This window comes from Armigeres subalbatus, chromosome 2, assembly GCF_024139115.2.
Source record: "Armigeres subalbatus isolate Guangzhou_Male chromosome 2, GZ_Asu_2, whole genome shotgun sequence".
Lineage (NCBI taxonomy): Eukaryota > Metazoa > Arthropoda > Insecta > Diptera > Culicidae > Armigeres > Armigeres subalbatus.
The window spans coordinates 212693055-212719776 of NC_085140.1; the positions used below are offsets into that span (position 1 = coordinate 212693055).

Here is a 26722-nt window from a genome sequence, read left to right on the forward strand (position 1 = left end):
ACCAGGGTGTCAAAATATTTGTTTGTCGATGAAACGGGCCTTTCAGCCAAAGGGCGAAGCCTTCGTGTCCTTTGTAGTAGATTGCAAAAAAGTTTGGATATTTTCTCCACTTACTTCCAAAAATGGAAAATTTCCCCGAATGCTTCCAAAACTCAGCTTATAATTTTCCCACATAAGCCGAGAGCTTCTTATTTGAAACCTTCTAGCAGACATATTGTCACTATGAATGGGGTTCCAATTAATTGGTCTAGCGAAGCTAAATATTTAGGACTTCTGCTAGATCAAAAATTAACTTTTAAAAATCACATTGAAGGCCTTCAAGCCAAATGTAACAAATATATTAAGTATCTATATCCACTTATAAACAGAAAATCAAAACTTTGTCTTAAGAACACATTTTTGATTAACAAACAAACTTTTAGACCAGTCATGTTGTATGCTGTGCCAATATGGACTAGTTGCTGCAATACCCGAAAGAAGGCACTTCAGAGGATTCAAAATAACATTTTGAAAATGATTCTGAAGTTGCCTCCGTGGTATAGTACCAATGAACTTCATAGAATTTCTAATATTGAGACATTGCAACAAATGTCCAACAAAATAATTTCCAATTTTAGACAAAGTCGTTGCAATCTTCTATTGCAACGATTAACTCCTTGTACCCTTAGTATAAAATAGGTTAAGTTTAGTTTAAGTTGAAAACATTGTAATTCCTACATGGTTCAATTCAACCAGAGGAAAAATTCTAACTGCCAGAGGCAATTGAAATGTATTAATAATAACTAAAAAGTAACATAGCAAATAAGGATGATAGTGTTAAGAAAACACGGAACACCTAGCCTAAGAGATGAATGCATGTATTAGATAATTAGCAAATAAAATTAGTTAAAAAAAAAAAAAAAAAAAAAAAAAAAAAAGGTCCGATTCCACCGCGTGCAGCTAGCGTGTTCGTGGCCTTCCACGAAATCGCCGGCCCCTATCTGGTTCTCTGTTTAATATTGTTTTCGCTATTCTTTCTTCCGACATTCGCACTAAGTGACCAGCCCACTGCCTGCCGTATTTTATACGATGCACAATATTTTCTTCTTTGTATACTTGATACAGCTCACGGGTGCGTCTGCGCCACACACCATTTTCTAGTTTTCCTCCGAATATTGTACGCAGCACTTTTCGTTCAAAAACCCCGAAAGCTCTCCGGTCCACCTCTTTTAATGTCCATGCTTCATGTCCTTAAAGGGCCACTGGTAGAATCAGAGTTTTGTATAGAGCAAATTTTGTTTCCATTTGCAGGTTGCGGACCTAAGCTGGTTACATAATCCGTAAAAGGCCCTATTCGCAGCAGCAATACGTCTTTTCACTTCACGGGAAACGTCATTGTCACATGTCACAAGCGTTCCAAGGTAAACAAATTCTTCAACAACTGCAAACACATCCCTATCAAGCTCTACCTCTGCACCAACACCACTAGGTCTTCCCCTATCTCTACCTGCCACCATGTACTTTGTCTTGGTAAATTTAATAGTTAAGCCTATCCTCGCTGTCACCCTCTTCAGTGGACAAAAGGCTCGACTGCTCTGCGATCGATTCCAATGAGGTCGATGTCGTCTGCAAAGCCCAGGAGCATATGCGACAGTGTGATGATAGTGCCATTCCTCTGCACGCCAGATGGTGAGTCTGCAAGTTGTACTCCCGGAATTTATCAAGGATCATCCGCAGGCGTTGATCGGCCCTCACGAAAACTGGCCTGGTATTCGCCGGCGAAGGACTCCTCAAGCGGTCTCAGTCTGTTAAACAGGATACGCGATCCCTCTGTAATTGGCACACTCTAATCTGTGCCCTTTCTTATAGATTGGGCATATGAGGCCATCCAACCAGCCGGAAGACAGTTCTTCAACCTCCCATATTTTCTGGATTATGTGGTGGATTGATTGATGCAGCTGCTCACTTCCGTGTTTAAGAAGCTCGACCGGGATCTCGTCCTTCCCAGCAGCTTTACTGTTTTTCAGCTTATTTAGAGCCTTCTTAACCTCGCCCAGCGTTGGTGGTTCCACAGCTTGACTATGTCCATCCTGCACCTTAATACACCTTCATTTTCACCGTTCCACAAATCTTCGAAGTGCTCCTTCCACCTGGCTGCCACCATGTTCTTGTCTGTCAGCAAATTCCCCTCTCGGTCATTGCATATGGCGGGCACTGGCGCAGTCTTATGCCGCTGTATTTTTCCTGCGGTGGATATTGAAACGCATCTTTCTGTTGTTCCGTGAATTCGTGACGCTGGAGAGTCGGGCCCGAATTTTCACAACTACAAGATAGTGATCCGAGTCGATGTTCTGACCACTCTGAAGGACCTTACATCTATAACATCCGAGAAATGAACCGGTGGCAGCGAAAGTTGTACATAAACCATTTTTGTCAATTTTGAGTTTTTTATACCAACGGCTTCTATTCGCAAAGACCTAGTAAGGGAATAACGAAAAAGTCCCTAGCAACACACATGTCTCACAAAAGTTACTGCAACTAATATGTGACCAGATTTAGTCACAATCAAGTTGCTGCAACCAGTTTTGTCCAACTTGTGCTGCTCGGGAGTGATTTTTGGCAACTAAATCTGGAGCTAAGTACATTTTATTTTCTGGTATATATCACAATGGCCATTTCGTTGCCAGAAAAAGTGGTACATGTACAGTTCCACCCACTAAAATCAGCTTATTTAAAAGAAAATTCGGCAACATGACTGTTTCCACAACAGATTATAATCCTATTTTGAATTTCAAGATAGTTGACTGCTGTTTAGAATGATTTCAAAAATGTACATGTACCACTTTTACTGTCAACGTTTTTCGGTTTCTGTTTTCTTTTGTTCCCATTACTAGTGGTACATGTGCAATTTGTTCCAATAAACTTGAAATTTACCATAAACTTCGCTTATTTTTCACTACTATCTTTAGTCACATCAGTCATAACATGTTGGTACAGTTTAGTTGCAAAAAATTGAAAATATGAATTTATTATTCGATGTTTTTGGGAAAATGCGTCTCCTGAAAAATTACTCAATGTAACATGTAGAGTAGAGTGGGGCAAGAGTGCGCGTGGGGTAAGAGTACGTTTTCGATATTTTGAAGTAATAAAAAAAGATAAACTAGCAGCACTGCATCAGTTTGACAGGTATTCTGGCCAACTATTATCATGTGTAATTGTAAACGATTTGAATAAACAACAAGGGAGATATGGAGTTAGATAACTTTTTGATAATTTTGCTAAAAATAATTGGATTTCCGCAACTAGTATTTCATTACAATATATACGTTCAATCAGGTGAACATTATACCATTTCGATAACCTATTGTATAGAGTACTTTATGGTACGGAACACCAATCCGGTTGGTTTTCAAAGAAGTCAAAACCATTACTTGAATAACTTTTGGGACTGTGGGGTAAAAGTACGCAGGAACCGGTGGGGCAAGAATACGCATATGAATCTTCAAGTTATGATGTCAAACCCATATTTCTGGCCGAAATAAGACTTCTTCAAAAGCGTAAAGATCCACAACTAAGAAAAAATGGACCGAATTTGAAATTATCACAAGCTTTTAGGATAAGTTGAAGTAATTCGGTGTTAGAAAGGACTTAGCGAACAAAGCACTGAAGCGAAATAATGAAATTGTATTAGGACTTGTTGTACAACAAAACATAGTACGAAAACACAATTTCATCTAAATGATAATTTCATTTAATCAAAAGAAACATTCATAAATTACGCAACGTTTAGCTGGGAGGGGTTGCGAGATGTGTGAGGATCCATATAATTTTTAGAGGATTCATACAAGTAGTGTAAGATAGGGGGGAGGGGTGATGAAATATCCAAATTTTACGTTACGTGATAGGTGGACTTTCTTTAAGAAAATATATTATATTTATAGGATATATATTTTCACCTCTGTAGTTTTTTGTATATATAAAAAACCCAGATTAATCCACCTACAGTGCGATTTTGACCCTTCCTTAGTTATAAAGAAATTTTTTTCAGACTCCAGTAATTAAAACGAGATAAAACTACTCAGCTTCCCACGGCGATTTACCGTGAAAGTGACAAAATAATTGCCTACCCAAAGGCGGATGTCATGGGTTGAGTGACAACTCAACGAATGATAACGTACTGTACTTCATGCTGCCTATCTATAAGGCTCTCGTCGGATTAAATAACTATTGTGATATGGTTAGTAACTTACGTAACGCTGGTTGTATATATTGTACTCGGAATATCCAGAGACCTCGATATTAATTAATCCAGAACTAACTAAATCAGTCATTGATCTGAGCGAAACTCAATAGCGTTCAATAATAACATATATTTCGCCTTATGGATGGCTAATTTGGTAAAACTAAACTTGTTTAATACCTTAAAAATGAGCGAGATTTTTATGGCAGTAAATTTCAGAATTTGCACACATACGCACACATACATGTACACAAGTGATCTATTAGTGTCTCAAAACATGCTCACAATTGCTATCTAGCTTCCACTGAAGAAATTTTTGAAATCCCTTTCAATTTTTACGTTTTTGCTTTTCTGAGAAGATTTTTTTGTACATGCTTCTATATGTTCCTCAATTAAAATCATTTGTTTCTTTGAAACAAATCAGAAAAATAGGCATAACTCCATGTCATATCATTTGTTATAATTATATTTTCAATGTAAAAGTGAATTTGTTTCAAATACCATACATTTTATTTAATAATTCACGAGATTTCTTGATAGATTAATACGTAACACACCCTCGTAACGCATACAAAGTGAAATTATAGACACTTCCGAAGGAAGGGTCAAAAAACAATGGTTTTTCGTATGAAAGTGCACATTTTTAGGATCCCCTCCCCCTTTAAGAGCTACGTAATCTTGAAACATTTCCTTAATATATGCTCATTAAACATCAATTAAATTTTATTAACTCTTATTTGTGTCAATATATACTTAAAGTACATGATTGGATAAATGCGTACTCTTACCCCACCCGATGCGCACTTTTACCCCACCGGTGGGGTAAGAGTGCGTTTTTCACTTGTCTTGCAATAAGGGTTCTACTAAAACGAATCTCAATAATTTCAATATTTTTTCCACTGGGTAACATTAAGGAAGAGTATATGAATCATCGACACTAATTTGATATGCAGAAGCTTGCTTCATAAGGGCCACATGATCGATTGAAAACTAAGTGCGTACTCTTGCCCCACTCTACTCTACCACTTTCACTGGCACCGGTTCAATGTCGTCCGTCGATCAGCACGTGGTCTATCTGTGAGCAAGTGTCTCCACTCGGATGTTGCCAGGTGTGTTTGCAGATATTGTTACGTGCGAAGTAGGTACTGCTTATTGCCATCCCTCTAGCAGCAGCAAGATTACAAATCGCAGACCATTATCGTTGGTAGCGGAATGAAGGCTTTCCGTACCAATGACAGGGCGAAAGAAACTTTCTCTTCCGATCTGCGCATCTGCATCTCTGATAACAATCTTTACAACGTGTGTTGAGCACTCTCCGTACGCCTTATCAAGGCTCTCATAGAACTCATCCTTCACGTCAATAGGCTTATCGTTCGTTGGGGCATAGATGCTGATCAGGCTATAGTTGAAGAATTTTCCCTTCATCAGGGTGGCCAGTGAATTTTGAATTTCAAATTCCCGGTTATTTCACGGTTTTATGGTATTATGGAAAATTTCCCGATATCGACTCATGGAAGCAAGTTATGCCATATTAAAAAATATTTTCTTGGCTACTATGATGGTCCCTTCAAAAAGCTTTCCAAGAAATTTCTATTCCACATTTCGATATTTCTATGAGTCGATGGTCCCTTCAATATCGACTCATGGAAGTTTGACTATATAAAAAAATATATAAGTATTAGAAAATTCAAAAACCCACGAATTCATGAATATTAAAATAGAAAAGAATTTCCATATAAACAATTATACTGTAAATGCAAAATTAAATGTAGAAGAGTAATTTTTGCTATCTAAATAATACTATTTTTTTTACTTAATTAGTTTGATTTTTTTATTCTAGTAAGTATGAACTCTGACATATAATTTAGACATTGCGATTTTGCAGAAAAATATCGAAAAAATATAATAAAATGTTTGAACATCTCCTCTGTACCGCATTTATTCAATCCATTCCTAAACCATAAACCATAAACCATTAAACCCATAAACCTAATTTTCTAAGAACTTTGGCTTTGGAAATGTTTCAATATTTGAAATAAAAGAGGAGGAATACCAAATATATTTATTTGGACAAATTGGAGAACCTAAAAGGAATCGATTGAGATGATTAAAAATTAAGGAAAGTTCAAATCAGATTTAATACAAAAAACCCAGATTAATCCACCTAGCGGTGATGGTGCCTTTCTCGACCTTCGTAAAATGTGTGTGCTTAAAAAAAGATGAGAGGGTGGCTAGGAGTAAAAAAGACAAATTTCTTTGTCCGTTCTATGAAAATCAGATTATTTATGGCAAAGATATTGTAGATCCAGTTGAAAACCGAAAATCATATTTTGTCCCATTTCCGGATGTCGCAACTGCATCGCGAGTGGTGCCCGACTATGGCACAGTTGCGCACTACTCGCGATGCAGTTGCAACATCCGGAAATGCGAGAAAATGCGATTTCGCGGGACCTCGGTTCGGTTTTCAGCTTGATCTACAATATGCTAATAAGAATTTCGACATTTCGTTTTTTTTCCAATCTTTTTGACGTACATAACCCTGGTTTATATCACCCAGTCATATATTTTAAGGATATCACTTTTGGATGTTAGTTGAACTGAAGCTCCGACTACACAAAAATAAAACGAAGATGTCATTCCCATCACGCGAGCGGAGGGCAATATTTGTTATGATATGAATCTCATGACCGTCTTTCTGCCAAACTCCCGTATGAAGTGGGAGAGACAGAGACATCATCTCAGTTCGTCGAGCTGAATCGATTGGTATATAACACTATGGGTCTCCAGGCCTTCTGTAAAAGTTTGGGTTTTGGAGCGAACATACAGCCTTTTCGTATAAAAAGGCTAAAATGGTGTTTCGGCCATAACTTCCGATCCCATAGTCCGATCTAGCCAATTTTCAATAGGAAACAATGGGACAGGATTCTGCGTCGAATGCAACTTGTTTCGTGTGAATCGATTAAGGTTAGGTGTCCGAAAAATAGGTGACATTTTTTGTGATTTTTATGAAAAAAGGTAACTTCCAATCCCATAGTCCGACCTGTCCAATTTTCAATAGGAAACAATAGGAAAGGATTTTGCGTCGAATGCAATTTGTTGCGAGCAAATCGGTTGAGGATAAGTGCCCGAAAAATGAGTGACATTTTTTACGCGATTTTTTTGTATGAATTTGTATTTTGGCCATAACTTTCGATCCCATAGTCCGATCTGGCCAATTTCAAATAGGAAACAATGGGACAGGATTCTGCGTCGAATGCAACTTGTTGCGAGCAAATAGGTTGAGGATAAGTGCCCGAAAAATGAATGACATTTTTTACACGATTTTTTCGTATGATTTTGTGTTTTGGCCATAACTTTTGATCCCATAGTCCGATCGGGCCAATTTCAAATAGGAAACAATGGGACAGGATTCTGCGTCGAATGCAACTTGTTGCGAGCAAATCGGTTGAGGATAAGTGCCCGAAAAATGAGTGACATTTTTTACGCGATTTTTTCGTATGATTTTGTATTTTGGCCATAACTTTCGATCCCATAGTCCGATCTGGCCAATTTCAAATAGGAAACAATGGGACAGGATTCTGCGTCGAATGCAACTTGTTGCGAGCAAATCGGTTGAGGATAAGTGCCCGAAAAATGAGTGACATTTTGTTGAGTAGTTTTGCGCACACACACACACACACACACACACACACACACACACACACACACACACACACACACACACACACACACACACACACACACACACACACACACACACACACACACACACACACACACACACACACACACACACACACACAGCCACGATCGAGAGCTGGATGAACGGAGTTAAGCTACAAATAGCTCACCACAAAACGGAGGTGCTATTAGTCAGCAACTGCAAGGCTATCCAGCGGATGGAAATCGTCGTCGGAGGACATGCGATTGCTTCGAAGCGATCACTGAAGCACCTGGGTGTGATGATCGACGACCGGCTAAATTTCAACAGCCACGTTGACTACGCCTGTGAAAAGTCGGCGAAGGCAATGAACGCAATAGCGAGGATCATGCCACGAGGCGTCTGCTAGTTAGTGTCTCGTCATCGATACTGCGGTATGGGGTTCCTGCCTGGGGCAAAGCACTGCAAACCAAGCGGAACCGGGAAAAGCTGAAAAGTGTGTTCCGGCTGATGGCCATACGAGTTGCTAGTGCGTATAGAACGATATCGTCGGAGGCAGTATGCGTTATCGCCGGGATGGTACCCATTTGCATCACCCTGGCGGAAGACATCGAGTGCTACCAGTGGAGAGAAACCGGAAACATGAGAAAGGTGGCGAAAATTCGTTCGATGGCGATGTGGCAGCAGAAGTGGGACAGTACTGATAAAGGAAGGTGGACCCACCGGCTCATTCCAAATCTGTCGACGTGGATGAACAGAAAGCATGGCGAAGTAAACTTCTACCTGACGCAGTTCCTGTCGGGTCACGGATGCTTTCGGAAGTATTTACATCGGTTCGGACACACCAATTCCCCGCTATGTCCAGAATGTGAGAATGTTGAAGAGACGCCGGAGCATGTGGTGTTCTACTGTCCGCGGTTTGCGGAAATTCGTAGAGAAATGCCTGTCCCAAGCGCGGATAATATCGCAGAGCGAATGTGTCACGAGGAAGACACGTGGAATTCGGTAAGCAGAGTCGTGACGCAAATACTGTCGGAGCTGCAGCGTAGATGGAGGCGAGATCAGCGAATAAGTGCCAATTCTGGGGAGTATTCAGCGCGGTGAGCAGTGTTTGGCTTCGGGTCGTCGCGGCGCCGGTGAACCGGAAGTTTTCTGCCAACCGGAATCGTCGGACCGACCTCGGCACTCGAACAGTCAACCTGCAGAAGAAAGAAGAAGAAAGCGATTTGGGTACGTAGGGCACCTGAGGACGATGTCGAGGCAATGCGTGAAAGTGTCCCCTGCGATAGCCGCCGGTAGTCGGGGCACCACCAGTGCGGAAGTTTCCTTCACCGGAACTGGTGGACCACCCTCGACGCCGGGGGGAGTCAGGAGGATTCGAGTCAGGAAGTTCGGTGCATGGCCGTCGAGGGATCGAGACTACGTTGCAGTGGAGCAGTGGATTAGTCAGCCAGTCGGCGAACTAGCCTAAGCTAGGGGCCGGAATTTTAGAAGAAGTGCATGAGCACAGCCACCCCCCACCCCCCCGAAGTAGTCGCAGCATCCCGTGGTCCCGGGGGGATCGAGGCAAGGAGGATAAGGGACCCGGTTTATCCGGGAGGCACATTTTTAGCAGGTCGGGAGGAACCCATCCCTGTTCGCCTTCGAGCATAGTGTGGATGCTCGAGGTGTCTGTCGTGCAGATTTTTGATGGCCTTTAACCCATGTAAAAAAAAAAAAAAAAAAACACACACAGACATCACCTCGATTCGTCGAACTGAGTCGATTGGTATATAACACTATGGGTCTCCGGGCCTTCTATAAAAAGTTTGTTTTTGGAGCGATCATATAGCCTTTACCGTATACTTAATATACGAGAAAGGCAAAAATCGGTGCAATCAAAGTCAACCAGGAGTTGTAATTAATTACTATGTCTGAAGCTCAACTTTGGTGAGGATTGATCCTTGATTGAATAGGGTATCTAGGGTCTTCATAAATACATGACCTACTTTAGAAATTTGTAAACTCTGAAATAGAATGGAATGAGCGAATGAGTCTACTAATTCTCTCATGATGTTTGAGATTACTGCACTATTTTCTACAAAGAGACAAATGCAGATTTGAAAATTTCCCCGGTGGTTATTAAATTTCCCGCATATTTCCCGGTGATTTTCAATTCCCGTTTTTTCCCGGTTTTCCCGGTTCGCTAGTCACCATGCTTCATTCTCAATACGCAAATGCGGTCGCTTATCGGCTTCCACCTGATAACACGCTTCATCTGCTTCCCGATCACCATGAAGCCAACTCCTCGTTCTGCTCTGTCACCGCCGCTATAGTAGATGCGGTACTTGAATGAAGTGTTCGCTATGGGATCCACCGCCCGGAATTCACGTTCTCCAGTTCTGGGCCACCGTATTTCCTGGATTGCTGCCACACTCACGCCGACCTTCTGCAGCTCACGAGCCTGGAGCCCAACACGTGCGGGTTCATTCAGAGTTCTCACGTTCCAAGATCCGACTTTCTAATCGTTGTCCTTTATTCGTTGCCGAGTCTGTTGCCGTTGAATCAAAACCTTTCTTGGTAACTGTAGAATCTTCGGTAGGCTACCTTACCAGGGTTGCGCTACCTACATCGCGTTGAGGGGATGCCTTCTCGATGCTGACACGATGCAACATGGCGTGCACAGTTTAGTTTAGAGTCCCTCTCTGGCACTCGGACGATGATTTTCCTGGACTTTTCAATTCACCATGTAAGATTTTTTTCAATCAAAATATGTTTATTTATCTTCTTCTTGTTTTGCTATGGCTCTACATTCCAACCGAAACTTGGCCTGTTTTTCCACTTGGTATTATATTAGCATTTCCTCAGTTATTAATTGAAAGCTTTCTATGCCCGCCATCGCATGAGTATGTATCTTGTGCGGCAAGAACAATGAATACACTATGCCCTGAGAGTCGAGAATGTTTCCTACCCGAAATCTTCCTAGACCGGACCGAGAATTGAACTCGCCATCTCCGGATTGACAATCCTACGCCTTCGCACGCAAGGCTTATTAGAGAATTTTAATTTATATTGACCGAAAATAAACGACATCAACCTTTTCCCGTTAGCTTTTACGTAATTATGTCATGGCCCTCGCAACCTTCAAAGTGCCCTCAAAAATAGGAATATAATACAATTGGGTTGTTTAGCGAAGAAAAATATGAGGCTTTCTTCAGTTCAACGTAAAGAGCATGCTTTTCTGATCTCCAACATATTTTTATTTTGTTTGTAAACCTTTTATTTAAATTTTTATATAGCAAACAACAAGCCATAACAATCGATAGAATAACACTAACATTCATAGAATGACTGTTGGCCCATGCAAGATAAGAACAAATTTTTAGTCCCATATTAATTTAAAATGCAAATTAAAAATAGATCCGGGGCTCCAAAAACTCCGAAAATTTGGGGTTGGGCTCAGTTTTTCAAGCAGATTCAGAATATGTAAACACATATACCCCTAAACAATCCAATTATTATTAAATAGGGAAGAAAGTACGGCCTCTTTATTTAAACGTTTTCGCTTCACGCATATTATACAAGCGTAAATAACTAGATCCAAAAATTGCAAAGAAACTAGAAAATTAGACACGTATTGACTAAATCACACATTGCGTGCAGTGCTCTATATCGCCTTAGAATATTATCCCACACCAACTGCTGTAGGATTGCTATATGAAAAGTTGGTTACCGTCAACTGGGGGGAAGATGATCATTTTTAAGACAAAACATGCAATAACAATGTGTGTTCACATTTTAAATCGAAACAAATATTTTCAAAACATGTACTGCTATACGTTGCAATAATCAACAACTTTAGTTTTTTGAAATGCATTCGCATTTATTAAAATAAATTAAATTATCACACATTTTTTGAGTAATCTGGTTTGGGGTGAAGTTGATCAAGACAGCTCTACTAAAATAATTATGACCTAGTAGTCAAAATACACTAGGTTATTTGTATGAATGTTGAATTTACTACGTAAAGAAGTCTACGAAGTCAATATTTGAAACGAAAATAGCGTCATTTATATCTATCTCTCTCTATCTTCCACAAAATACATTTTCATGATTATAATCGAAAAACTCGGATTTCTACCTAGCGGTAACATTACTTGAACGGAGAATATTGTTGACTACCGTTTCATTAAAAAAAATTGGCACTTTTGACTGACACATCAAATGATCATCTTCACCTCAATGATCATCTTCCCCCCAGTTGATGGTACATCTTTTGTGCACACACGCACGGACTGTATCTGAGTGTATTGTGTTGTTATGAGGTGGGGGTTCGATTCCCTCTCCAATCGTAGAAACTCTTCGATAAGCAAAATATTCTTTACTAGTCCGTTGTCTTATAAAATATGTAAGTGTTCAGTCTGAACAATAACTGTAAATTTTTCATTTTTCGGATTTTTATTTAGTTTTCCTGACTTTGTAGATTTGTAGATCTTGCAGATTCAAGGCTACTCCAGAAGAATTTTACACATTTTTTGATATTCCATTTTTTAGATTTTGTAGCATATATCAATCATACGAATTCTTAATATTCCCACATTCTTTAGACCCTCCAGGGTAAACAAATACTTCAGATTCCTTACATTTCTGTGTTATTCAGAATTTGACAAACTATGCCAACTTTTGTTGATTTTTTCAGAATACGGAAAATGCCTAGATTCCCAAAATTATTTAAACCTATATTCTCCAAGTTTAGTATTTGAGGTGAACCGGTCAAGGGCCGAAAACCTCATTAATAAAGACAATAAAAAAAGTTTAGTATACCCTCTTGACTACCCAAGATTTCTTTTTTTCTGGTTTGTTCGTGAAGAAAGTTATCAATTTTTTCCACCTTTGAAATCGAATTTCCCCATTGTGCATCGGTTTGACACTTGTAGTACCGGTACTTTGGCTGCCAGGTCGAAGTTACCTTAGTCACGCGAACAGTAACGACATTAGCTATCTAATCCCGACTAGAAGCTCATATCAAAATTATATCACGATATGTTATTATGTTATACAAAATTTTTATAACAAAATTTGTTAGAAATATGGTGCAGGATGTTGTTAAAATATCTGAATTTCTATCAAAAACTACACTACTCGAGCTGAGCTTGAGCTTGATTGACTGCTCGTAGTTGCTACTCCATTATGACCAGATCAGCTGTTCTTGCACAGGGAACCAACAGATGTTTGCTTGGGACTAGCACACATCTTCAATGTACAAGTACTGGTGATCTCATTTGTTAGGTCATACTGGCGCCTGCCACGTCAGAATGCAAGTCAATGGAGGGAAGGGGGAGGAAATGATGATGCAATCACTCGCCCACTGCAAGCCGAATATACCTCTGCACTTGCCACGAGTTCATGCGGAATTTGTTGGAATTTCAGGGTTAGGTTGGAGAGGCAGAGGTCCGTCTTGGTTAACGAGCTGCCAATGTGATAGATAGGAGAAGGTAACTGATGGAATTTCTAATTGGATGTAGGGAAACGAGCTCTATAAGTTCATTTCCAATTCTAGCAGATTACTGTTAGAATACTCAAGTTGAAGGTATAGGAATAGTAATGGAAACGGTATGGAAGTCCATTTCCAGTTCTAGCGATTGCTAGAACATGAGAAATAAAGAGAAAGATACAAAGTAGGAGAATGGAACGGACCTGGGATTGAACCCACGACCTCCTGCGTATGAGGCAGAAGCAGTAGCCATATGACTACCAAGCCCGCTTGTATCAAAAACTACACTACTCGAAACAAAAAACTATTAAATTTTGTTACAATTTTATCATAAAAATAACATATTTTGTTATAACAGAATCAGATACAAAATACATTGTTTACTGTGCAGTTACAGGTTGTGATAGGTCTCCAGAAGTCCAGATTGTGATCAACATTTAGAAATATTAGTTTTTTTCTGAACAAGAATATTTTTCAAGAACATGAAACTAAGAACATTACAAATTAGACAACTTTTCCAAATTATATCAGCGTTTGTGATATCTATATGGCAATAGACTTTGCTACATCTATTTTAATTGGCTGCTGTTGGGCAATTCGGTATTAAGCATTTTTTAAATCTTATTATGTTAAAATCCTGTTACAACATTTGAAAGATAATGGCTACTAAGAACAAAATTGTATCAAAATAAGTTATAAAGATAACTAAGTTTTAGTTATGCTCTTCTAGTCGGGATACTTTTGAATCAACTGGGATAGCACACGAAGAATGGACCACACTGGGATGATTATCGCCGATAATAGATCGCCTATTAATTGATCCCGAACATTGAGCTTGCAACGCAAGCAAGGGATGCAATCGTTAATTACTTTTCTGGCCAAACTGTGGATGTGCAATGGCCAGCGTTTTACTCGGGAACAGAGATTAGCTGACCAACGTGAAATAGTTTGCAGTGGTAATGTTTCACGACCACTTATCCAGCGGGAGGTTGTGATGGAGAAAATATGGATGTTTTCTGCTAGGTTTTCTGTAGGACGATATCGATGCCTTGAGAGTGCACATATGATGCGTTTGCGTTTGACAGATTGTGCATAAGTGGCAGCTGACTAGATTGTGATATTATATATAGCACATGTTAAATTCGATTTAGTTTATTCTTCTTTTTATTCCATTTGAAGTTATTATGACTTCAATATATAAATTACATTTTAAAAATATCACAATATATTAAAAATCCATTATCTTATTCATATAGTTTATAGTTAAACTTTATAAGCTATTTTTTTATGGTGATATATTACAAGCCATTGCTCTTTTAACCGAATAGTAATGCATATGTCACTTCTATTATACCTTTTTAGTACTCCATTTTTGAATGCTAACTAGCCATTATGTTTATCAGTTCATTTTTCAGGATTATAAACTAATTAGACGAAATGGCGACCCTGGTTCGAAGTTTTTGTTTATGTGTGTGGAAAATGTTACGAATAAATTGTTCTGGTCGCATGTTCTGGTGGCAAAATGTGCATTTGCGTTTACTGTTTGGCGTAGTACTTACGAATCGTTGCTACTACTACGCGAAAACAAGGGATCATCGCGATCAATCGGTGGTGGTGAAGTTAGCACTTCTACGTTCTTGGCAGGACCCTGGGTCAAATAGCCAGCTGTGGTGTTAGGGGCTCCTGCGGAAATAGAAAACGATTTGATTAGTGATTATAATATTAACACATTTACTTTAATAGTACCTGTGAGATAGCCTCTGATATTAGTATCGGTGATAAACAGATCGTGTTTTTGGTCTCGATACTCTGCCCACACTGGATTTTGATTCAGTATGTGAGCCACGCGATCTCCGTAGGTTAGGTTTGATGTCATGGCTTTTAGTGCAGCCACAATTTGTGCCTTCACCATTGCCGGATTTGTGGTAGCTTCAATTCGACTCTCCAGCAAACTTAACAAATAGGGGATCAATTGACACTCCAGTGATTGCCGGATGAGTGAATCCTGAAAGTTTTTTTTTATATTGTTAGATGAAGAATCGTTATGATTATGTATTTTATAATAGACTACTGAACTATTAGGATCAGGTTTCAAGACTATATTCAAATATATTTACGAACATTGCTATATTATAAAAAGGGTAGATCTAGAAAATATATCCGGGAACTTACATGTTGACACTTGAAGAGCCTACTTAACGTTTCACATGCTGTGGCCACAAGCTCTCGATGACTTTCCATACATGACTTCAAAGCCAGAATGCAATCTGTTTGAGAAATAGAGCTAACGCAAATCTATGGAAGATTAATGTTAGGAAGTTAGTAATTTGAAAATATACTATAGGAAACATCTTTCTCACCTCTGAGAGTGACAACTGATGCAGCACGGTGAGAGCACTTTTCGGTTGAACCGATAATTGACGGAAAAACTTAGGTATATGACCCAGAACCGGAACCGAGTCTGCCAGGTTCGGTTGGGCATTCAACAATAAGACTAGAGCAGTCGTTGAGATATCCAGTATATTTTTATCAACACCATTCCGACTGATGTTGTCCACTATGAAATCCAACAGATCGGCCAGAAACTGTTTCGGCTTACGTAGAGTCCAGCCTGGATTGGAAATGTACAGCCTTAGGTAAACCCCCGAAACCACCAACTCACTGGAACAAATATCCGGCAGAACCTCCGGGTCTCGCCATAGATTTTTCGGATTCTGTTTCTGTTGTACGAAGAAACTATCCGCACTGTCATGCACTGCATCCGATACACTGGTTCGTATTCGGTCGTTCCAGATCAGCTCCGGGTGTTCGTGGGTAGATTCGAACATTTGAACGGCTACCGATGGGGAATCGATCATCGCGTCCAGAAATACTGATGGCAAATATTTACAAACGGTAATGCGAATCTGCAATACAAGTTCCAAATTGTATTATTCATCTGATAGTTCAAGGGAGTTTTGAGAGTTATGGGAAATAAAAGCATCCATATTTATCAAGCGGAATCTGAATACTATTCGCATCTACAACAGACATAAAATTATTTTGCAGAAAAAGCCATGGCAAAGTTACTTTGCTCTGATCTTTATAGTTTAATGCAATCCTTGATTGTTTCTAACGTGCAGTTATAAAGACCAATGATTCCCAATACTTTTAGATGTTTACACAATAGTTTTATATTTCATAAACCACTGATTCAGCTTTGTAACATTTGCTAATAATGGCTTTCTGTTCCAGAATTCCCTTTACGTCCGTAACCATACCGTGAAACTACGAGAAACCTGCCGGAAGTCGCAATCGAACATTCCACGTTATCTTAATACAGAAAACAGTGGTGGATGGTTTGCTACTTGGTACTTGCAGCGGAGTGGGAAATGTCTTTTCGAAAGAATGATCTCAAAGCAATCATTGAGAAATTTCTGGATGGCGGGAAAAGAAAAGAAGAACAGTTTTAATAAAAGCTATCCAGGAAATTTTGATGGTGCACATCTTTCTTAAACCTACACAACCAGCTTAAAACCGATTGTCTAAAAATATCGAACGAAACGTTATAATTGTAGAAAAATCGGAATAAGGGGAAGGGGCATCCTCAACTAAAGCCCATGGATCAAGATGGGCTTGGAAAGGCTGGCCACTTGCCTGCACAAACTGCTAGTCAGAATCTGGGAAACTCAACAGCTACCGGGGGACTGGAAGGAAGGGGTCATATACCCATATACAAGAAAGGCGACAAGCTGGAGTTTGAGAACAAAGTGATATCCCAGATCATCTTCCGTCGTCTGTCACCATTAATGAATGAGTTAGTGGGAAGTTATCAAGTCAGCTTCGTTGACGGCCGCTCGAGAACGGACCAGATCTTTACCGTACGGCAAATCCTTCGAACTTCGCACTTCGAACAACTTTTTCAAGTGCCAGCCAGGCCATCACCACCTCGGCATGATCTGCCTACACACTCAGTTTTTATTTCTGCAGCTCGGCAAAATCCGCACAGCCGTGCGCCAGCAAAATAAATAACTGATAGTCCAGCAAAAATAGCGTTTGTTAGCTGATTTTCGGCAAACTATTTGCTGATTATCAGCAATTTTGACAGAAATCTCGGCAAAAAACATATTTGCTGGGGCACGGCTGTGCGATTCTCGGTAAAAGTTCAACATTTTGCTGAGATCCCGGTAAAAAAAATTAAGTGTGTAGGATCCGACGTATAACACGCGTCAATACCGAAGCTCCATCACTGCTAGAGATTCAAACAGCCATCCAAAGCATGAAATCGAATAAAGCCCCAGGGGTCGACCGCATATCAGCCGAGATGCTCAAAGCTGACCTTATGACATCCGCTCAACTACTGCATCGTTTATTTCATAATATCTGGGACACCGCAACTTTCCCGGTCGACTGGATGCAAGGTATCTTAGTAAAGGTGCCCAAAAAGGGTGACCTGACTGTATGCGATAACTGGCGAGGCATTATGTTGCTGTGTACCGTTCTCAAAGTTCTGTGCAAAATTATCCTAGCCCGGATTCAGAAGAAGATCGATGCGACTCTCCGGCGGCAGCAAGCCGGATTCCGTGCCGGAAGATCCTGTGTGGACCATATTGTCACGCTCCGCATCATTCTGGAGCAGGTCAACGAATTCCAAGAGTCCCTTTACTTGGTATTCATTGACTACGAAAAAGCTTTCGACCGTCTCAATCACGAGAATATGTGGGGCGCCCTGAGACGCAAGGGAGTTCCTGAGAAAATCATCGGCATCATCGAAGCACAGTACGAGGCCTTTTCGTGTAGAGTGCTGCACAATGGGGTCCTGTCCGACCCTATCCGGGTCGTAGCTGGCGTGAGGCAAGGATGTATCCTATCACCGTTACTGTTCCTCATCGTAATCGATGAGATTCTGGTAGGTGCGATTGACCGTGAACCAAACCGCGGGCTGTTATGGCAGCCTATAACCATGGAGCATCTAAACGACTTCGAATTGGCTGATGACGTTGCACTCCTCGCGCAACGGCGCTCTGATATGCAGAGTAAGCTCAACGACCTTGCCGAGCGCTCCTCTTCGGCAGGTTTAGTCATCAACGTCAACAAAACCAAATCGTTGGATGTAAACACGGCGACCCCTTCCAGTTTCACAGTAGCCAAATGGCGTCGGACGGCGGTACCAAGATCGACATAGGCGCACGGATCAAGAAAGCAAGGGCTGCCTTTGCGAGTTTAAGAAATATTTGGAAAAACAGGCAGATAAGTGAACGCACCAAAATTCGAATTTTCAACTCTAACGTGAAATCTGTGCTGTTATACGCTAGCGAAACATGGTGTGTATCAGTGGAGAACACTCAACGGCTGCAGGTGTTCATTAACAGATGCCTGCGGTATATAATTCGGGCCTGGTGGCCTCACAACTGGATCTCAAACAATGAGCTCCATCGTCGTTGTCACCAGAGGCCGATAGCAACAGAAATTCGGGATCGGAAGTGGGGCTGGGTCGGCCACACTCTACGTAGGGGCGGGGGTGTTTTTGTCGTCAATCGGTGTGGACGTATTTTTATTTTACTCCCGGTCACGCGTTTCAATTTGAATTTGTTTTGCTCACGTTTACAGTTTATTTTGATTGGTGCGATGAACTGCGAAATTTGCTCACTCGATTCTACCGACGACGCGGTAATGTGGACCTGTGTTGGGTGTACGCGTACCTTCCATGCAGCATGCGTAGGAATAACTGTTCAGCGCAGTTCTCTAAGGAAAAAGGATAAGAGGATTGATCCTAATTCATACATTATACCTTGTTGCAATTCATGCCAAACGTTAATAACATTGAATTTTGAAATCAAAGCGCTGACCGAACAGCAGACCAAATTAGCGGAAATAATCAACAGTAACACGGAAATTATCCACCGCTCAGCGCAACAGGTGAACCCCAATGCAGTTCACGATGCGTTTGAAGGTATGGAGATTTTGCTAACGAGCATAAAAAATGAGCTATCTACCATAAACAAAAATAGCAGTTTAGTTGGCAGCGTAAGTACAATTAAAAATCACATCACTACGATGTTTGATATAGCGATGAAGGCTGCTAAGGAAAATATGGAAGCAACTATGAAATCGATGTCAGCAGTTTTATCAACTGACCTGCGCAACATAAATAATGATATAAATCAGCTCAATCAGCTGTCCATTGACACAGCAGCAAGTTTCACAATGAACTCCAATCCAATGCTGGGACTGGATATACTTGATGAATTAAAGTCTTCAGCAGAGAACATTATTTCTAACCAACATGCCGCAACAGAATCAATAACTAGTGCAATTAGTTCATTGGACAGCCGTTTAAGTGATGTTCATATTTCATCAGAGGCACCGTCGGATCGTAGCTCAAATTCTGAGCCATTAATTAACATTGAGAACCTTAAACCACCGTCCGATCCCAACACTAATTCAGAAGCAGTGAACCATAACTCAACCTTAACCTGCCGTATGTTAGGATCAAAAAAAGTTTGGCGAGCGGATTGGACGGAGTACGATCTACGCGAATATCGCCGCACTCAGCAAATAAAAGCGAGAGACAAAGCTATTAAGCGGAAAAAGCAACTGAAAAAACAGCGCAACAGATACAACATTCAAAATAACCGACGAGTCGAAAAATGCCATGAAGTGAAATCCAACAACAACATCTATCCGTTCCCGAGAAATTCGACGGAGCGCAATGTGTTCATTAACCAGGGAGATATTTATGACAAGAGGAATCATACAGCGAGCCTCCCTTTGGACAGAGAGTTATTAGCTGCAGCCAAACTTCAATTTTCGGGACCACCGCTATCAACGAATGGATCGTATGGACCTCATGGGCCATACATTAATTTTCAGAGAGGTGAAGTATTGAACCCCTACCCTACTGATGAACGGCCAACATATTTAAACCGAACAAGTGCAACTGAAAGACGCCGATCCTGCCAGTGTTTTTGCCGGAACTGACGCACTCCATAGAGGAAGCAGATAGGACTAATTTTATATGTGATTGTATTATTATTAATGACGATGGCGAAAATCACACTAATAATGTAATAAATGAAAACAGTGCTACAAATAGCAATATTCAGGAGATATCGGTATATTGTCAAAATTTCAATAGGATGAGAAGCGCTCCTAAAATGACTCAAATCCAAAATAATGTTTTAAGTACATCTTTCAAAGTGATTTTAGCGACTGAAACAAGTTGGGACGATAGTGTTAAAAATGAAGAAGTTTTTGGTAATAGTTACAACGTTTACAGAGATGACCGAGACTACGAACGGTCTGGAAAAAAATCAGGAGGAGGTGTTTTGGTTGCAGTATCCACAATTTTCAATTCAGAAATAATTAAAACGGATAAATTCAATGATTTTGAACAAGTGTGGGCCAAGGTACAAATTTCAGGTGAAACTCATGTTTTTGCTTCAGTTTATATTCCTCCAAATAATGCTCGCAGAGATATTTATGATAAATTTTTTGGTATCGCCGAGAATGTTTTATCTGACTTGCCTCCTGAAGTAAAAGTGCATATATATGGTGATTTTAAACAAAGAAATGTAGATTTTATACCGGACTGTGACAATGAGAGCATTTTACTTCCAGTCATAGGGAAAATGAGCTATTGCATTTTGTATTCGATAAAATTGCTAACTTAGGATTAAATCAAATCAATCATGTGAAGAATATCCAAAAGTGTTATCTAGATCTACTGCTGACTAACTGTTATGAAGATTTTTGTGTAAATGAATCACTAGCTCCTCTTTGGCGAAATGAAGTATTCCACACAGCAATTGAATTCTCTTTGTTTGTACACGTTAATGATATACCAATCGAATGTGAGTTTGAAGAAATCTTCGATTATCAATCAGCCAACTACGGAAATATAAAGCATAAACTGAAGAATATAGATTGGCAAACTGCTATAAGAAACGAACAAAATGTTGATAAAGCGACAGAAAAGTTTTATAACACATTGCACAATATAATAATGGAAGAAGTGCCGGTTAAAAGACGGAGAAGTCATGCTGTATCGAAAAATCCAATTTGGTTTACAAGAGATATTAGAAATCTTAAAATCGCAAGCAGAAAGCACATAAAAACTACAAGAAGCATAATCTTCAACATTATTTAGAGGAGTATCTTAATATTTGTGATCAACTGAACTGTGCTATAAATATCGCATACAATGAATATAATTTAAAAACTGAACGTGAAATCAAGACAAGTCCAAAACATTTTTTCAGCTATGTGAACACTAAATTAAAATCAGCCAATTTTCCATCGAAACTTTATTTAGATGGTAGAACAGGTAATGGTCCAGAGGAAATATGTAATTTGTTTGCCGATTTCTTTAAAGAAGTATACACTACCCATTCAGAAGATGATCGAGATCGCGACTTTTTCGATTTTTATCCTGAGTTTTCAAATGACGTTTGCGTCAACCATCTGAATGTACACGAAATTTGTTATGCCCTGAAACATCTAGATGGGTCTAAGAGCTCCGGACCCGATGGAATACCTCCAGTGTTTATTAAGACTCTAGCAATTGAACTTACTGCTCCATTATTCTGGATTTTCAACATGTCACTGGAATCAGGATGTTTTCCGTTAATATGGAAAAATCATTTTAGTTCCAATTTTTAAATCTGGTATAAAATCCAATGTTCGTAACTATCGTGGTATTGCTCTTATATCTTGCATACCGAAATTGTTCGAAGCAATTGTTAATGAAAAATATTTGTTCAAATTAAAATCGAATCACATCTAAGCAACACGGTTTCTTTAAAGGTCGTTCGACAGCCACAAATCTAACAGAATTCGTTAATTATTCTTTGGATGCAATGGATAGTGGTCACCATGTAGAAGCCTTGTACACAGATTTTAGCAAAGCTTTTGATCGCGTTGATTTACCCATGCTTTTGTTCAAACTGCAGAAGATGGAATTCAACCAAAACTTCTTCATTGGCTTGAATCGTATCTAACAAGTCGGGTTCAAATTGTAAGATTCAAAGGAAAATTATCAACCCCAATACAAGCCTCTTCTGGAGTTCCTCAAGGATCTCATTTAGGTCCGTTACTTTTTATTTTATTTGTAAATGACCTCCCTCTTGTGCTTCATAAATTGAATGTCTTAATTTATGCAGATGACATGAAACTTTTCCAAAAAATCAAAACTGTCGAGGATATCGATACATTCAAAGATGAAATATTGGTATTCCATACATGGTGTAAAAAAAGTCTTCTACGGTTGAATATAAAAAAAATGCAACTCAATAACCTTCAGCAGAAAACGAAACATACTCAGCGCAAATATTAGTTTTGATGATCAGAACGTAGTAAGAAGCAATAGAGTAAGAGATTTGGGAGTAATATTGGATTCAAAACTAACTTTCATCGATCATTATAACTTAATTGTAAGCAAATCCAACAACATGTTAGGTTTTATAAAACGATTCTGTTACAATTTCCAGGACCCATACACAATAAAAACACTATATACAGCTTATGTAAGGCCAATCTTAGAATATTGCAGCATAGTTTGGTCCCCATTTTCAGCTATTCATGCCAACAGAATTGAGTCAGTTCAAAAACAATTTTTATTATATGCACTACGAAAGTTAGGGTGGACCGAATTTCCATTGCCACCATATGTAGCTCGTTGTAAGCTCATCAATATTCATTCACTGAAAGTGCGTCGAGATTTAGCAATGGTAACTTTTATAAACAATATTGTTTCAAACAGAATTGACTCAACGGAGCTATTATCAAAACTTAATTTTTATGTTCCATTACGATCTTTACGACATCGTCAAATATTCTCCGTAAATTATCATCGAACAAACTATGCAAAAAATGGCCCAATGAATCAAATGATGATCACTTATAATAAACATTGTGACACTATTGACTTATCGATGTCCAAAACACAGCTGAAACAGATCTTCTCTCGTATTATAAGCTAATGACACTTTACAATAAGTTTAAACAGTATCAACATTATTTAATGTTATTTAGAATAGTTAAGAATACAAATGTAAATAGGTCTACAATTATGATTGACGACAATAAATAAATAAAACGAAATCTGTAAACAAGCATTAGACTGGAACCCAGCGGGACATCGCAGCAGAGGCAGACCCAGAGGCTCATGGCGGCGAAGCCTCAATAAAGAAATAAAAGAAGTCGACCGAAATCTAACCTGGCAACAGGTTAAAGCGATAGCCGGGCAACGCTCAGGATGGAGATCTTTCAAGTCGGCCCTTTGCACCACCGGAGGTGTACAGGATCCGTAAGTAAGTAAGTAAATCCTTCGAAAATGCCATGAATACCAGGTCCTAACGCACCATCTGTTCATTGATTTCAAAACGACATACGACAGTATAGACCGCGTAGAGCTATGGAAAATTATGGACGACAACAGCTTCCCTGGGAAGCTTACCAGACTGATCAAAGCAACGGTGGATGGTGTGCAAAACTGTGTGAAGATTTCGGGCGAACACTCCAGTTCGTTCGAATCGCGCCGGGGACTAAGACAAGGTGATGGACTTTCGTGCCTGTTGTTCAACATTGCGCTAGAAGGTGTCATGCGGAGAGCTGGGTGTAACAGTCGGGGTACGATTTTCAACAGATCCAGTCAATTTACTTGTTTCGCGGATGACATGGACATTGTCGGCCGAACATTTGCAAAGGTGGCAGAACTGTACACCCGCCTGAAACGTGAAGCAACAAAAGTTGGACTGGTGGTGAATGCATCAAAGCCGTGTTACGATAGACGGGGACACCTTCGAGGTAGTCGAGGAATTTGTCTACCTTGGATCCTTGCTAACAGCTGATAACAATGTTAGTCGTGAAATACGAAGGCGCCTCATCTCCAGAAGAAACTGCGGTCAAAAAAGATTCACCGCCGCACCGAATGTGTCATGTACAAAACGCTGATAATACCGGTAGTCCTCTACGGACATGAAACATGGACAATGCTCGAGGAGAACTTGCAAGCACTCGGAGTATTCGAGAGACGGGGGCTTAGGACCATCTTTGGCGCTGTGCAAGAAGACGTTGTGTGGCGGCGAAGAATGAACCACGAGCTCGCCCAGCTCTACGGTGAACCTAGTATCCAGAAGGTAGCTAAAGCCGGAAGGGTACGATGGGCAGGACACGTCGCAAGAATGCCAAACAGCAACCCTGCAAAGATGGTGTTCGCTTACGATCCGGTAGATACGAGACAGCGAGAAGCGCAGCGAGCGAGGTGGGGTGACCAGACACAGAACGACTTAGCGGACGTGAGGCGCATTCGAGGATGGAGAGATGCGGCCTCGAACCGTGTAGGGGAACCCGGGACAAGAAGGACACCCTTTGAATTCCCTGTAAAATGAAATAATATAAGCATAATCGATGACTTCTTAACCTTTTTTACAGTCTTATAACCTAATATTCGTCAAATGTTGTATTAAAAGTTCTGAATAAAGCTAAAGAAAGCTGAAAAATAGCTTCTTGGATCTGGTCAAAAATTATAATATTGACATCACATAAATTAAGGATTTTCGAAGGGTATTTTATATTAATTTGGGGTTATTCAAAGCGGAAACAATGGCCATCCGCTAGCATGACCGCGACAATAAAAGCGGTGTCCGAGCCCGGCATGTCTGTGAAGCGAGCAGCCACACAGCACGGTGTTCTTCGTCTAAAGCTGAAGAAAAAATCGGAGCATTCGGATTCACAAAATTTAAAAAAAGGGGCGTCCGGATCGAAAGATTGACGCTTATGGCTTTGGTCGCTTCGAACCAGTGTTCCGCAGGCGGTAAAGGAACAAAATTGAACATCCGTTCAACATCGAGTTCCAATTGGCCAGTAAAGATTGGTTTCTCGACTTCCGTAAACACCATCCTGAAATGTGCCTACGTATTCCTAAGGCAACATCCGCGGCCCGCGATGCAGGACTCAATTATGTGCGGTAGGTTCTTTATTACATATTTCACGAGACGAGCCAGCCTCGGGCTGAAAGTCTCGATAATAAAGACAAAAAAAAACTATATTCCGACATGTGTTCTTTTTGCCCATGTCTAGTGCGACCAAATATCGATGTAGTTTCGTTGATAGCAATCTACATTACATTTTGCGTGCAAAAATGCATTTTTCTTCTGCTTGTTATTTTATGTGACGTTTTGCCTTTCTCGTACAACTAAGTTGTACCGAAAGGCTATCATTTCACTCCAAATTCGAACTTTTGATAGAAGTCCCGGAGACCCATAGTGTTATATACCATTCGACTCAGCTTAATGAGCTGAACAAATGTCTGTCTGTCCGTGTGTGCGTGTGTGTGTGCACAAAATGCCATAAAAAACATTAGCCAAATTTTAACTTAGAAGCTCTTAACCGATTTTCTTGCAACAAGTTGCATCCGACAGAGACTAAAACGCTGTTGATCACTATTGAACTTTATAATAATTGCGAATTGCAAAAAATAGATAATATTAAAATAGTGATGAGACATAGTCACATAGAACAATAATGTGTTATAAAAACCAGATTAATCCATCTAGCGTTGGTGATGCCTTTCTCGCATTTAGTTAGGACACCAACCTTTATATGGTCCTATGTACCATTTTCTTCATAACTTTTAAACGCAATGACCGATCGTTATCAAATTCAATAGTGATCAACAAGGCTTTGTCCCCTGTCGAATAAAACTTGTTGCGAGAAAATCGGTGAAGGATTCCTATACGAAAAGTTGTCTAATGTTTTTATAGCTTTTGTGCACACACATACACACGGACAGACAGACATGTGCTCAGTTTGTCGAGCTGAGTTGATTGGTACACGCTTACTTTCACCTACTCAGTGACTGAGTAAAATTGTATTGCTCTCTCTTTCTATCCCACAGAAATTTTACTCAATTTCCGTTAAAAGCAGGACAACTCAAAACTATGAGTAATCCTGCTTTTGGCGGAAATTAAGTAAAATTTCCGTGGGAAGAAAAGAGACTGCAATACAATTTTACTCAGTCACTGAGTAGGTGAAAGTTAGAGTGTATATAACACTATGGGTCTCAGAGGCTTCTATTAAAAAACTTTGTTGTACGAGAAAGGCAAAAATGCCTTGCATCTATGAATATTTTTAAAGTTTATCCGTGGCTTGCTCCCATTAAGAGTTTCATCGTACTATGAAGATGTTCGTGTTGCACGCATTTAGGCGTAAGTATACACTTCGTTCAGTTTCATAGTACTATGAAATTGTTCAAAAGTCAAAATTCGAACATAGGAAATTCGAGAAACTTTTGGCAGCGCCGTCTGTCGTCTACTAGTGTAAATTTTCTACCATAACATTAGACGGTGAAAACTGTTTTGCCTTTCTTGTACATCATTGAGGTGTAAGC

At 39.9% G+C, this 26722-nt stretch overlaps 2 protein-coding genes across 8 annotated transcripts in view; one reads left to right on the top strand and one right to left on the bottom strand.

Moving 5' to 3' along the window:
* LOC134211604 (transposon TX1 uncharacterized 149 kDa protein) overlaps positions 1 to 20792 on the top strand; it is a 179235-nt gene extending 158443 nt beyond the window's left edge. The window contains exon 2 of the mRNA XM_062688646.1: positions 16588 to 20792. Within this exon, the coding sequence (XP_062544630.1) occupies positions 17612 to 18517 (906 nt within the window). The 5' untranslated portion in view covers positions 16588 to 17611 and the 3' untranslated portion in view covers positions 18518 to 20792. The remainder of the gene's footprint in view (positions 1 to 16587) is intronic.
* The window catches only part of LOC134211600 (dnaJ homolog subfamily C member 13), a 48206-nt gene continuing 35983 nt past the window's right edge, over positions 14500 to 26722 (bottom strand). For all 7 annotated transcript variants that reach the window (XM_062688615.1, XM_062688617.1, XM_062688618.1 and 4 more), the window contains 4 exons: positions 15714 to 16259; positions 15526 to 15648; positions 15100 to 15358; positions 14500 to 15036 (listed from right to left, as the gene is read on the bottom strand). In XM_062688615.1, coding sequence (XP_062544599.1) covers positions 14909 to 15036; positions 15100 to 15358; positions 15526 to 15648; positions 15714 to 16259 — 1056 coding nt within the window. In that variant the 3' untranslated portion in view covers positions 14500 to 14908. The remainder of the gene's footprint in view (positions 15037 to 15099; positions 15359 to 15525; positions 15649 to 15713; positions 16260 to 26722) is intronic.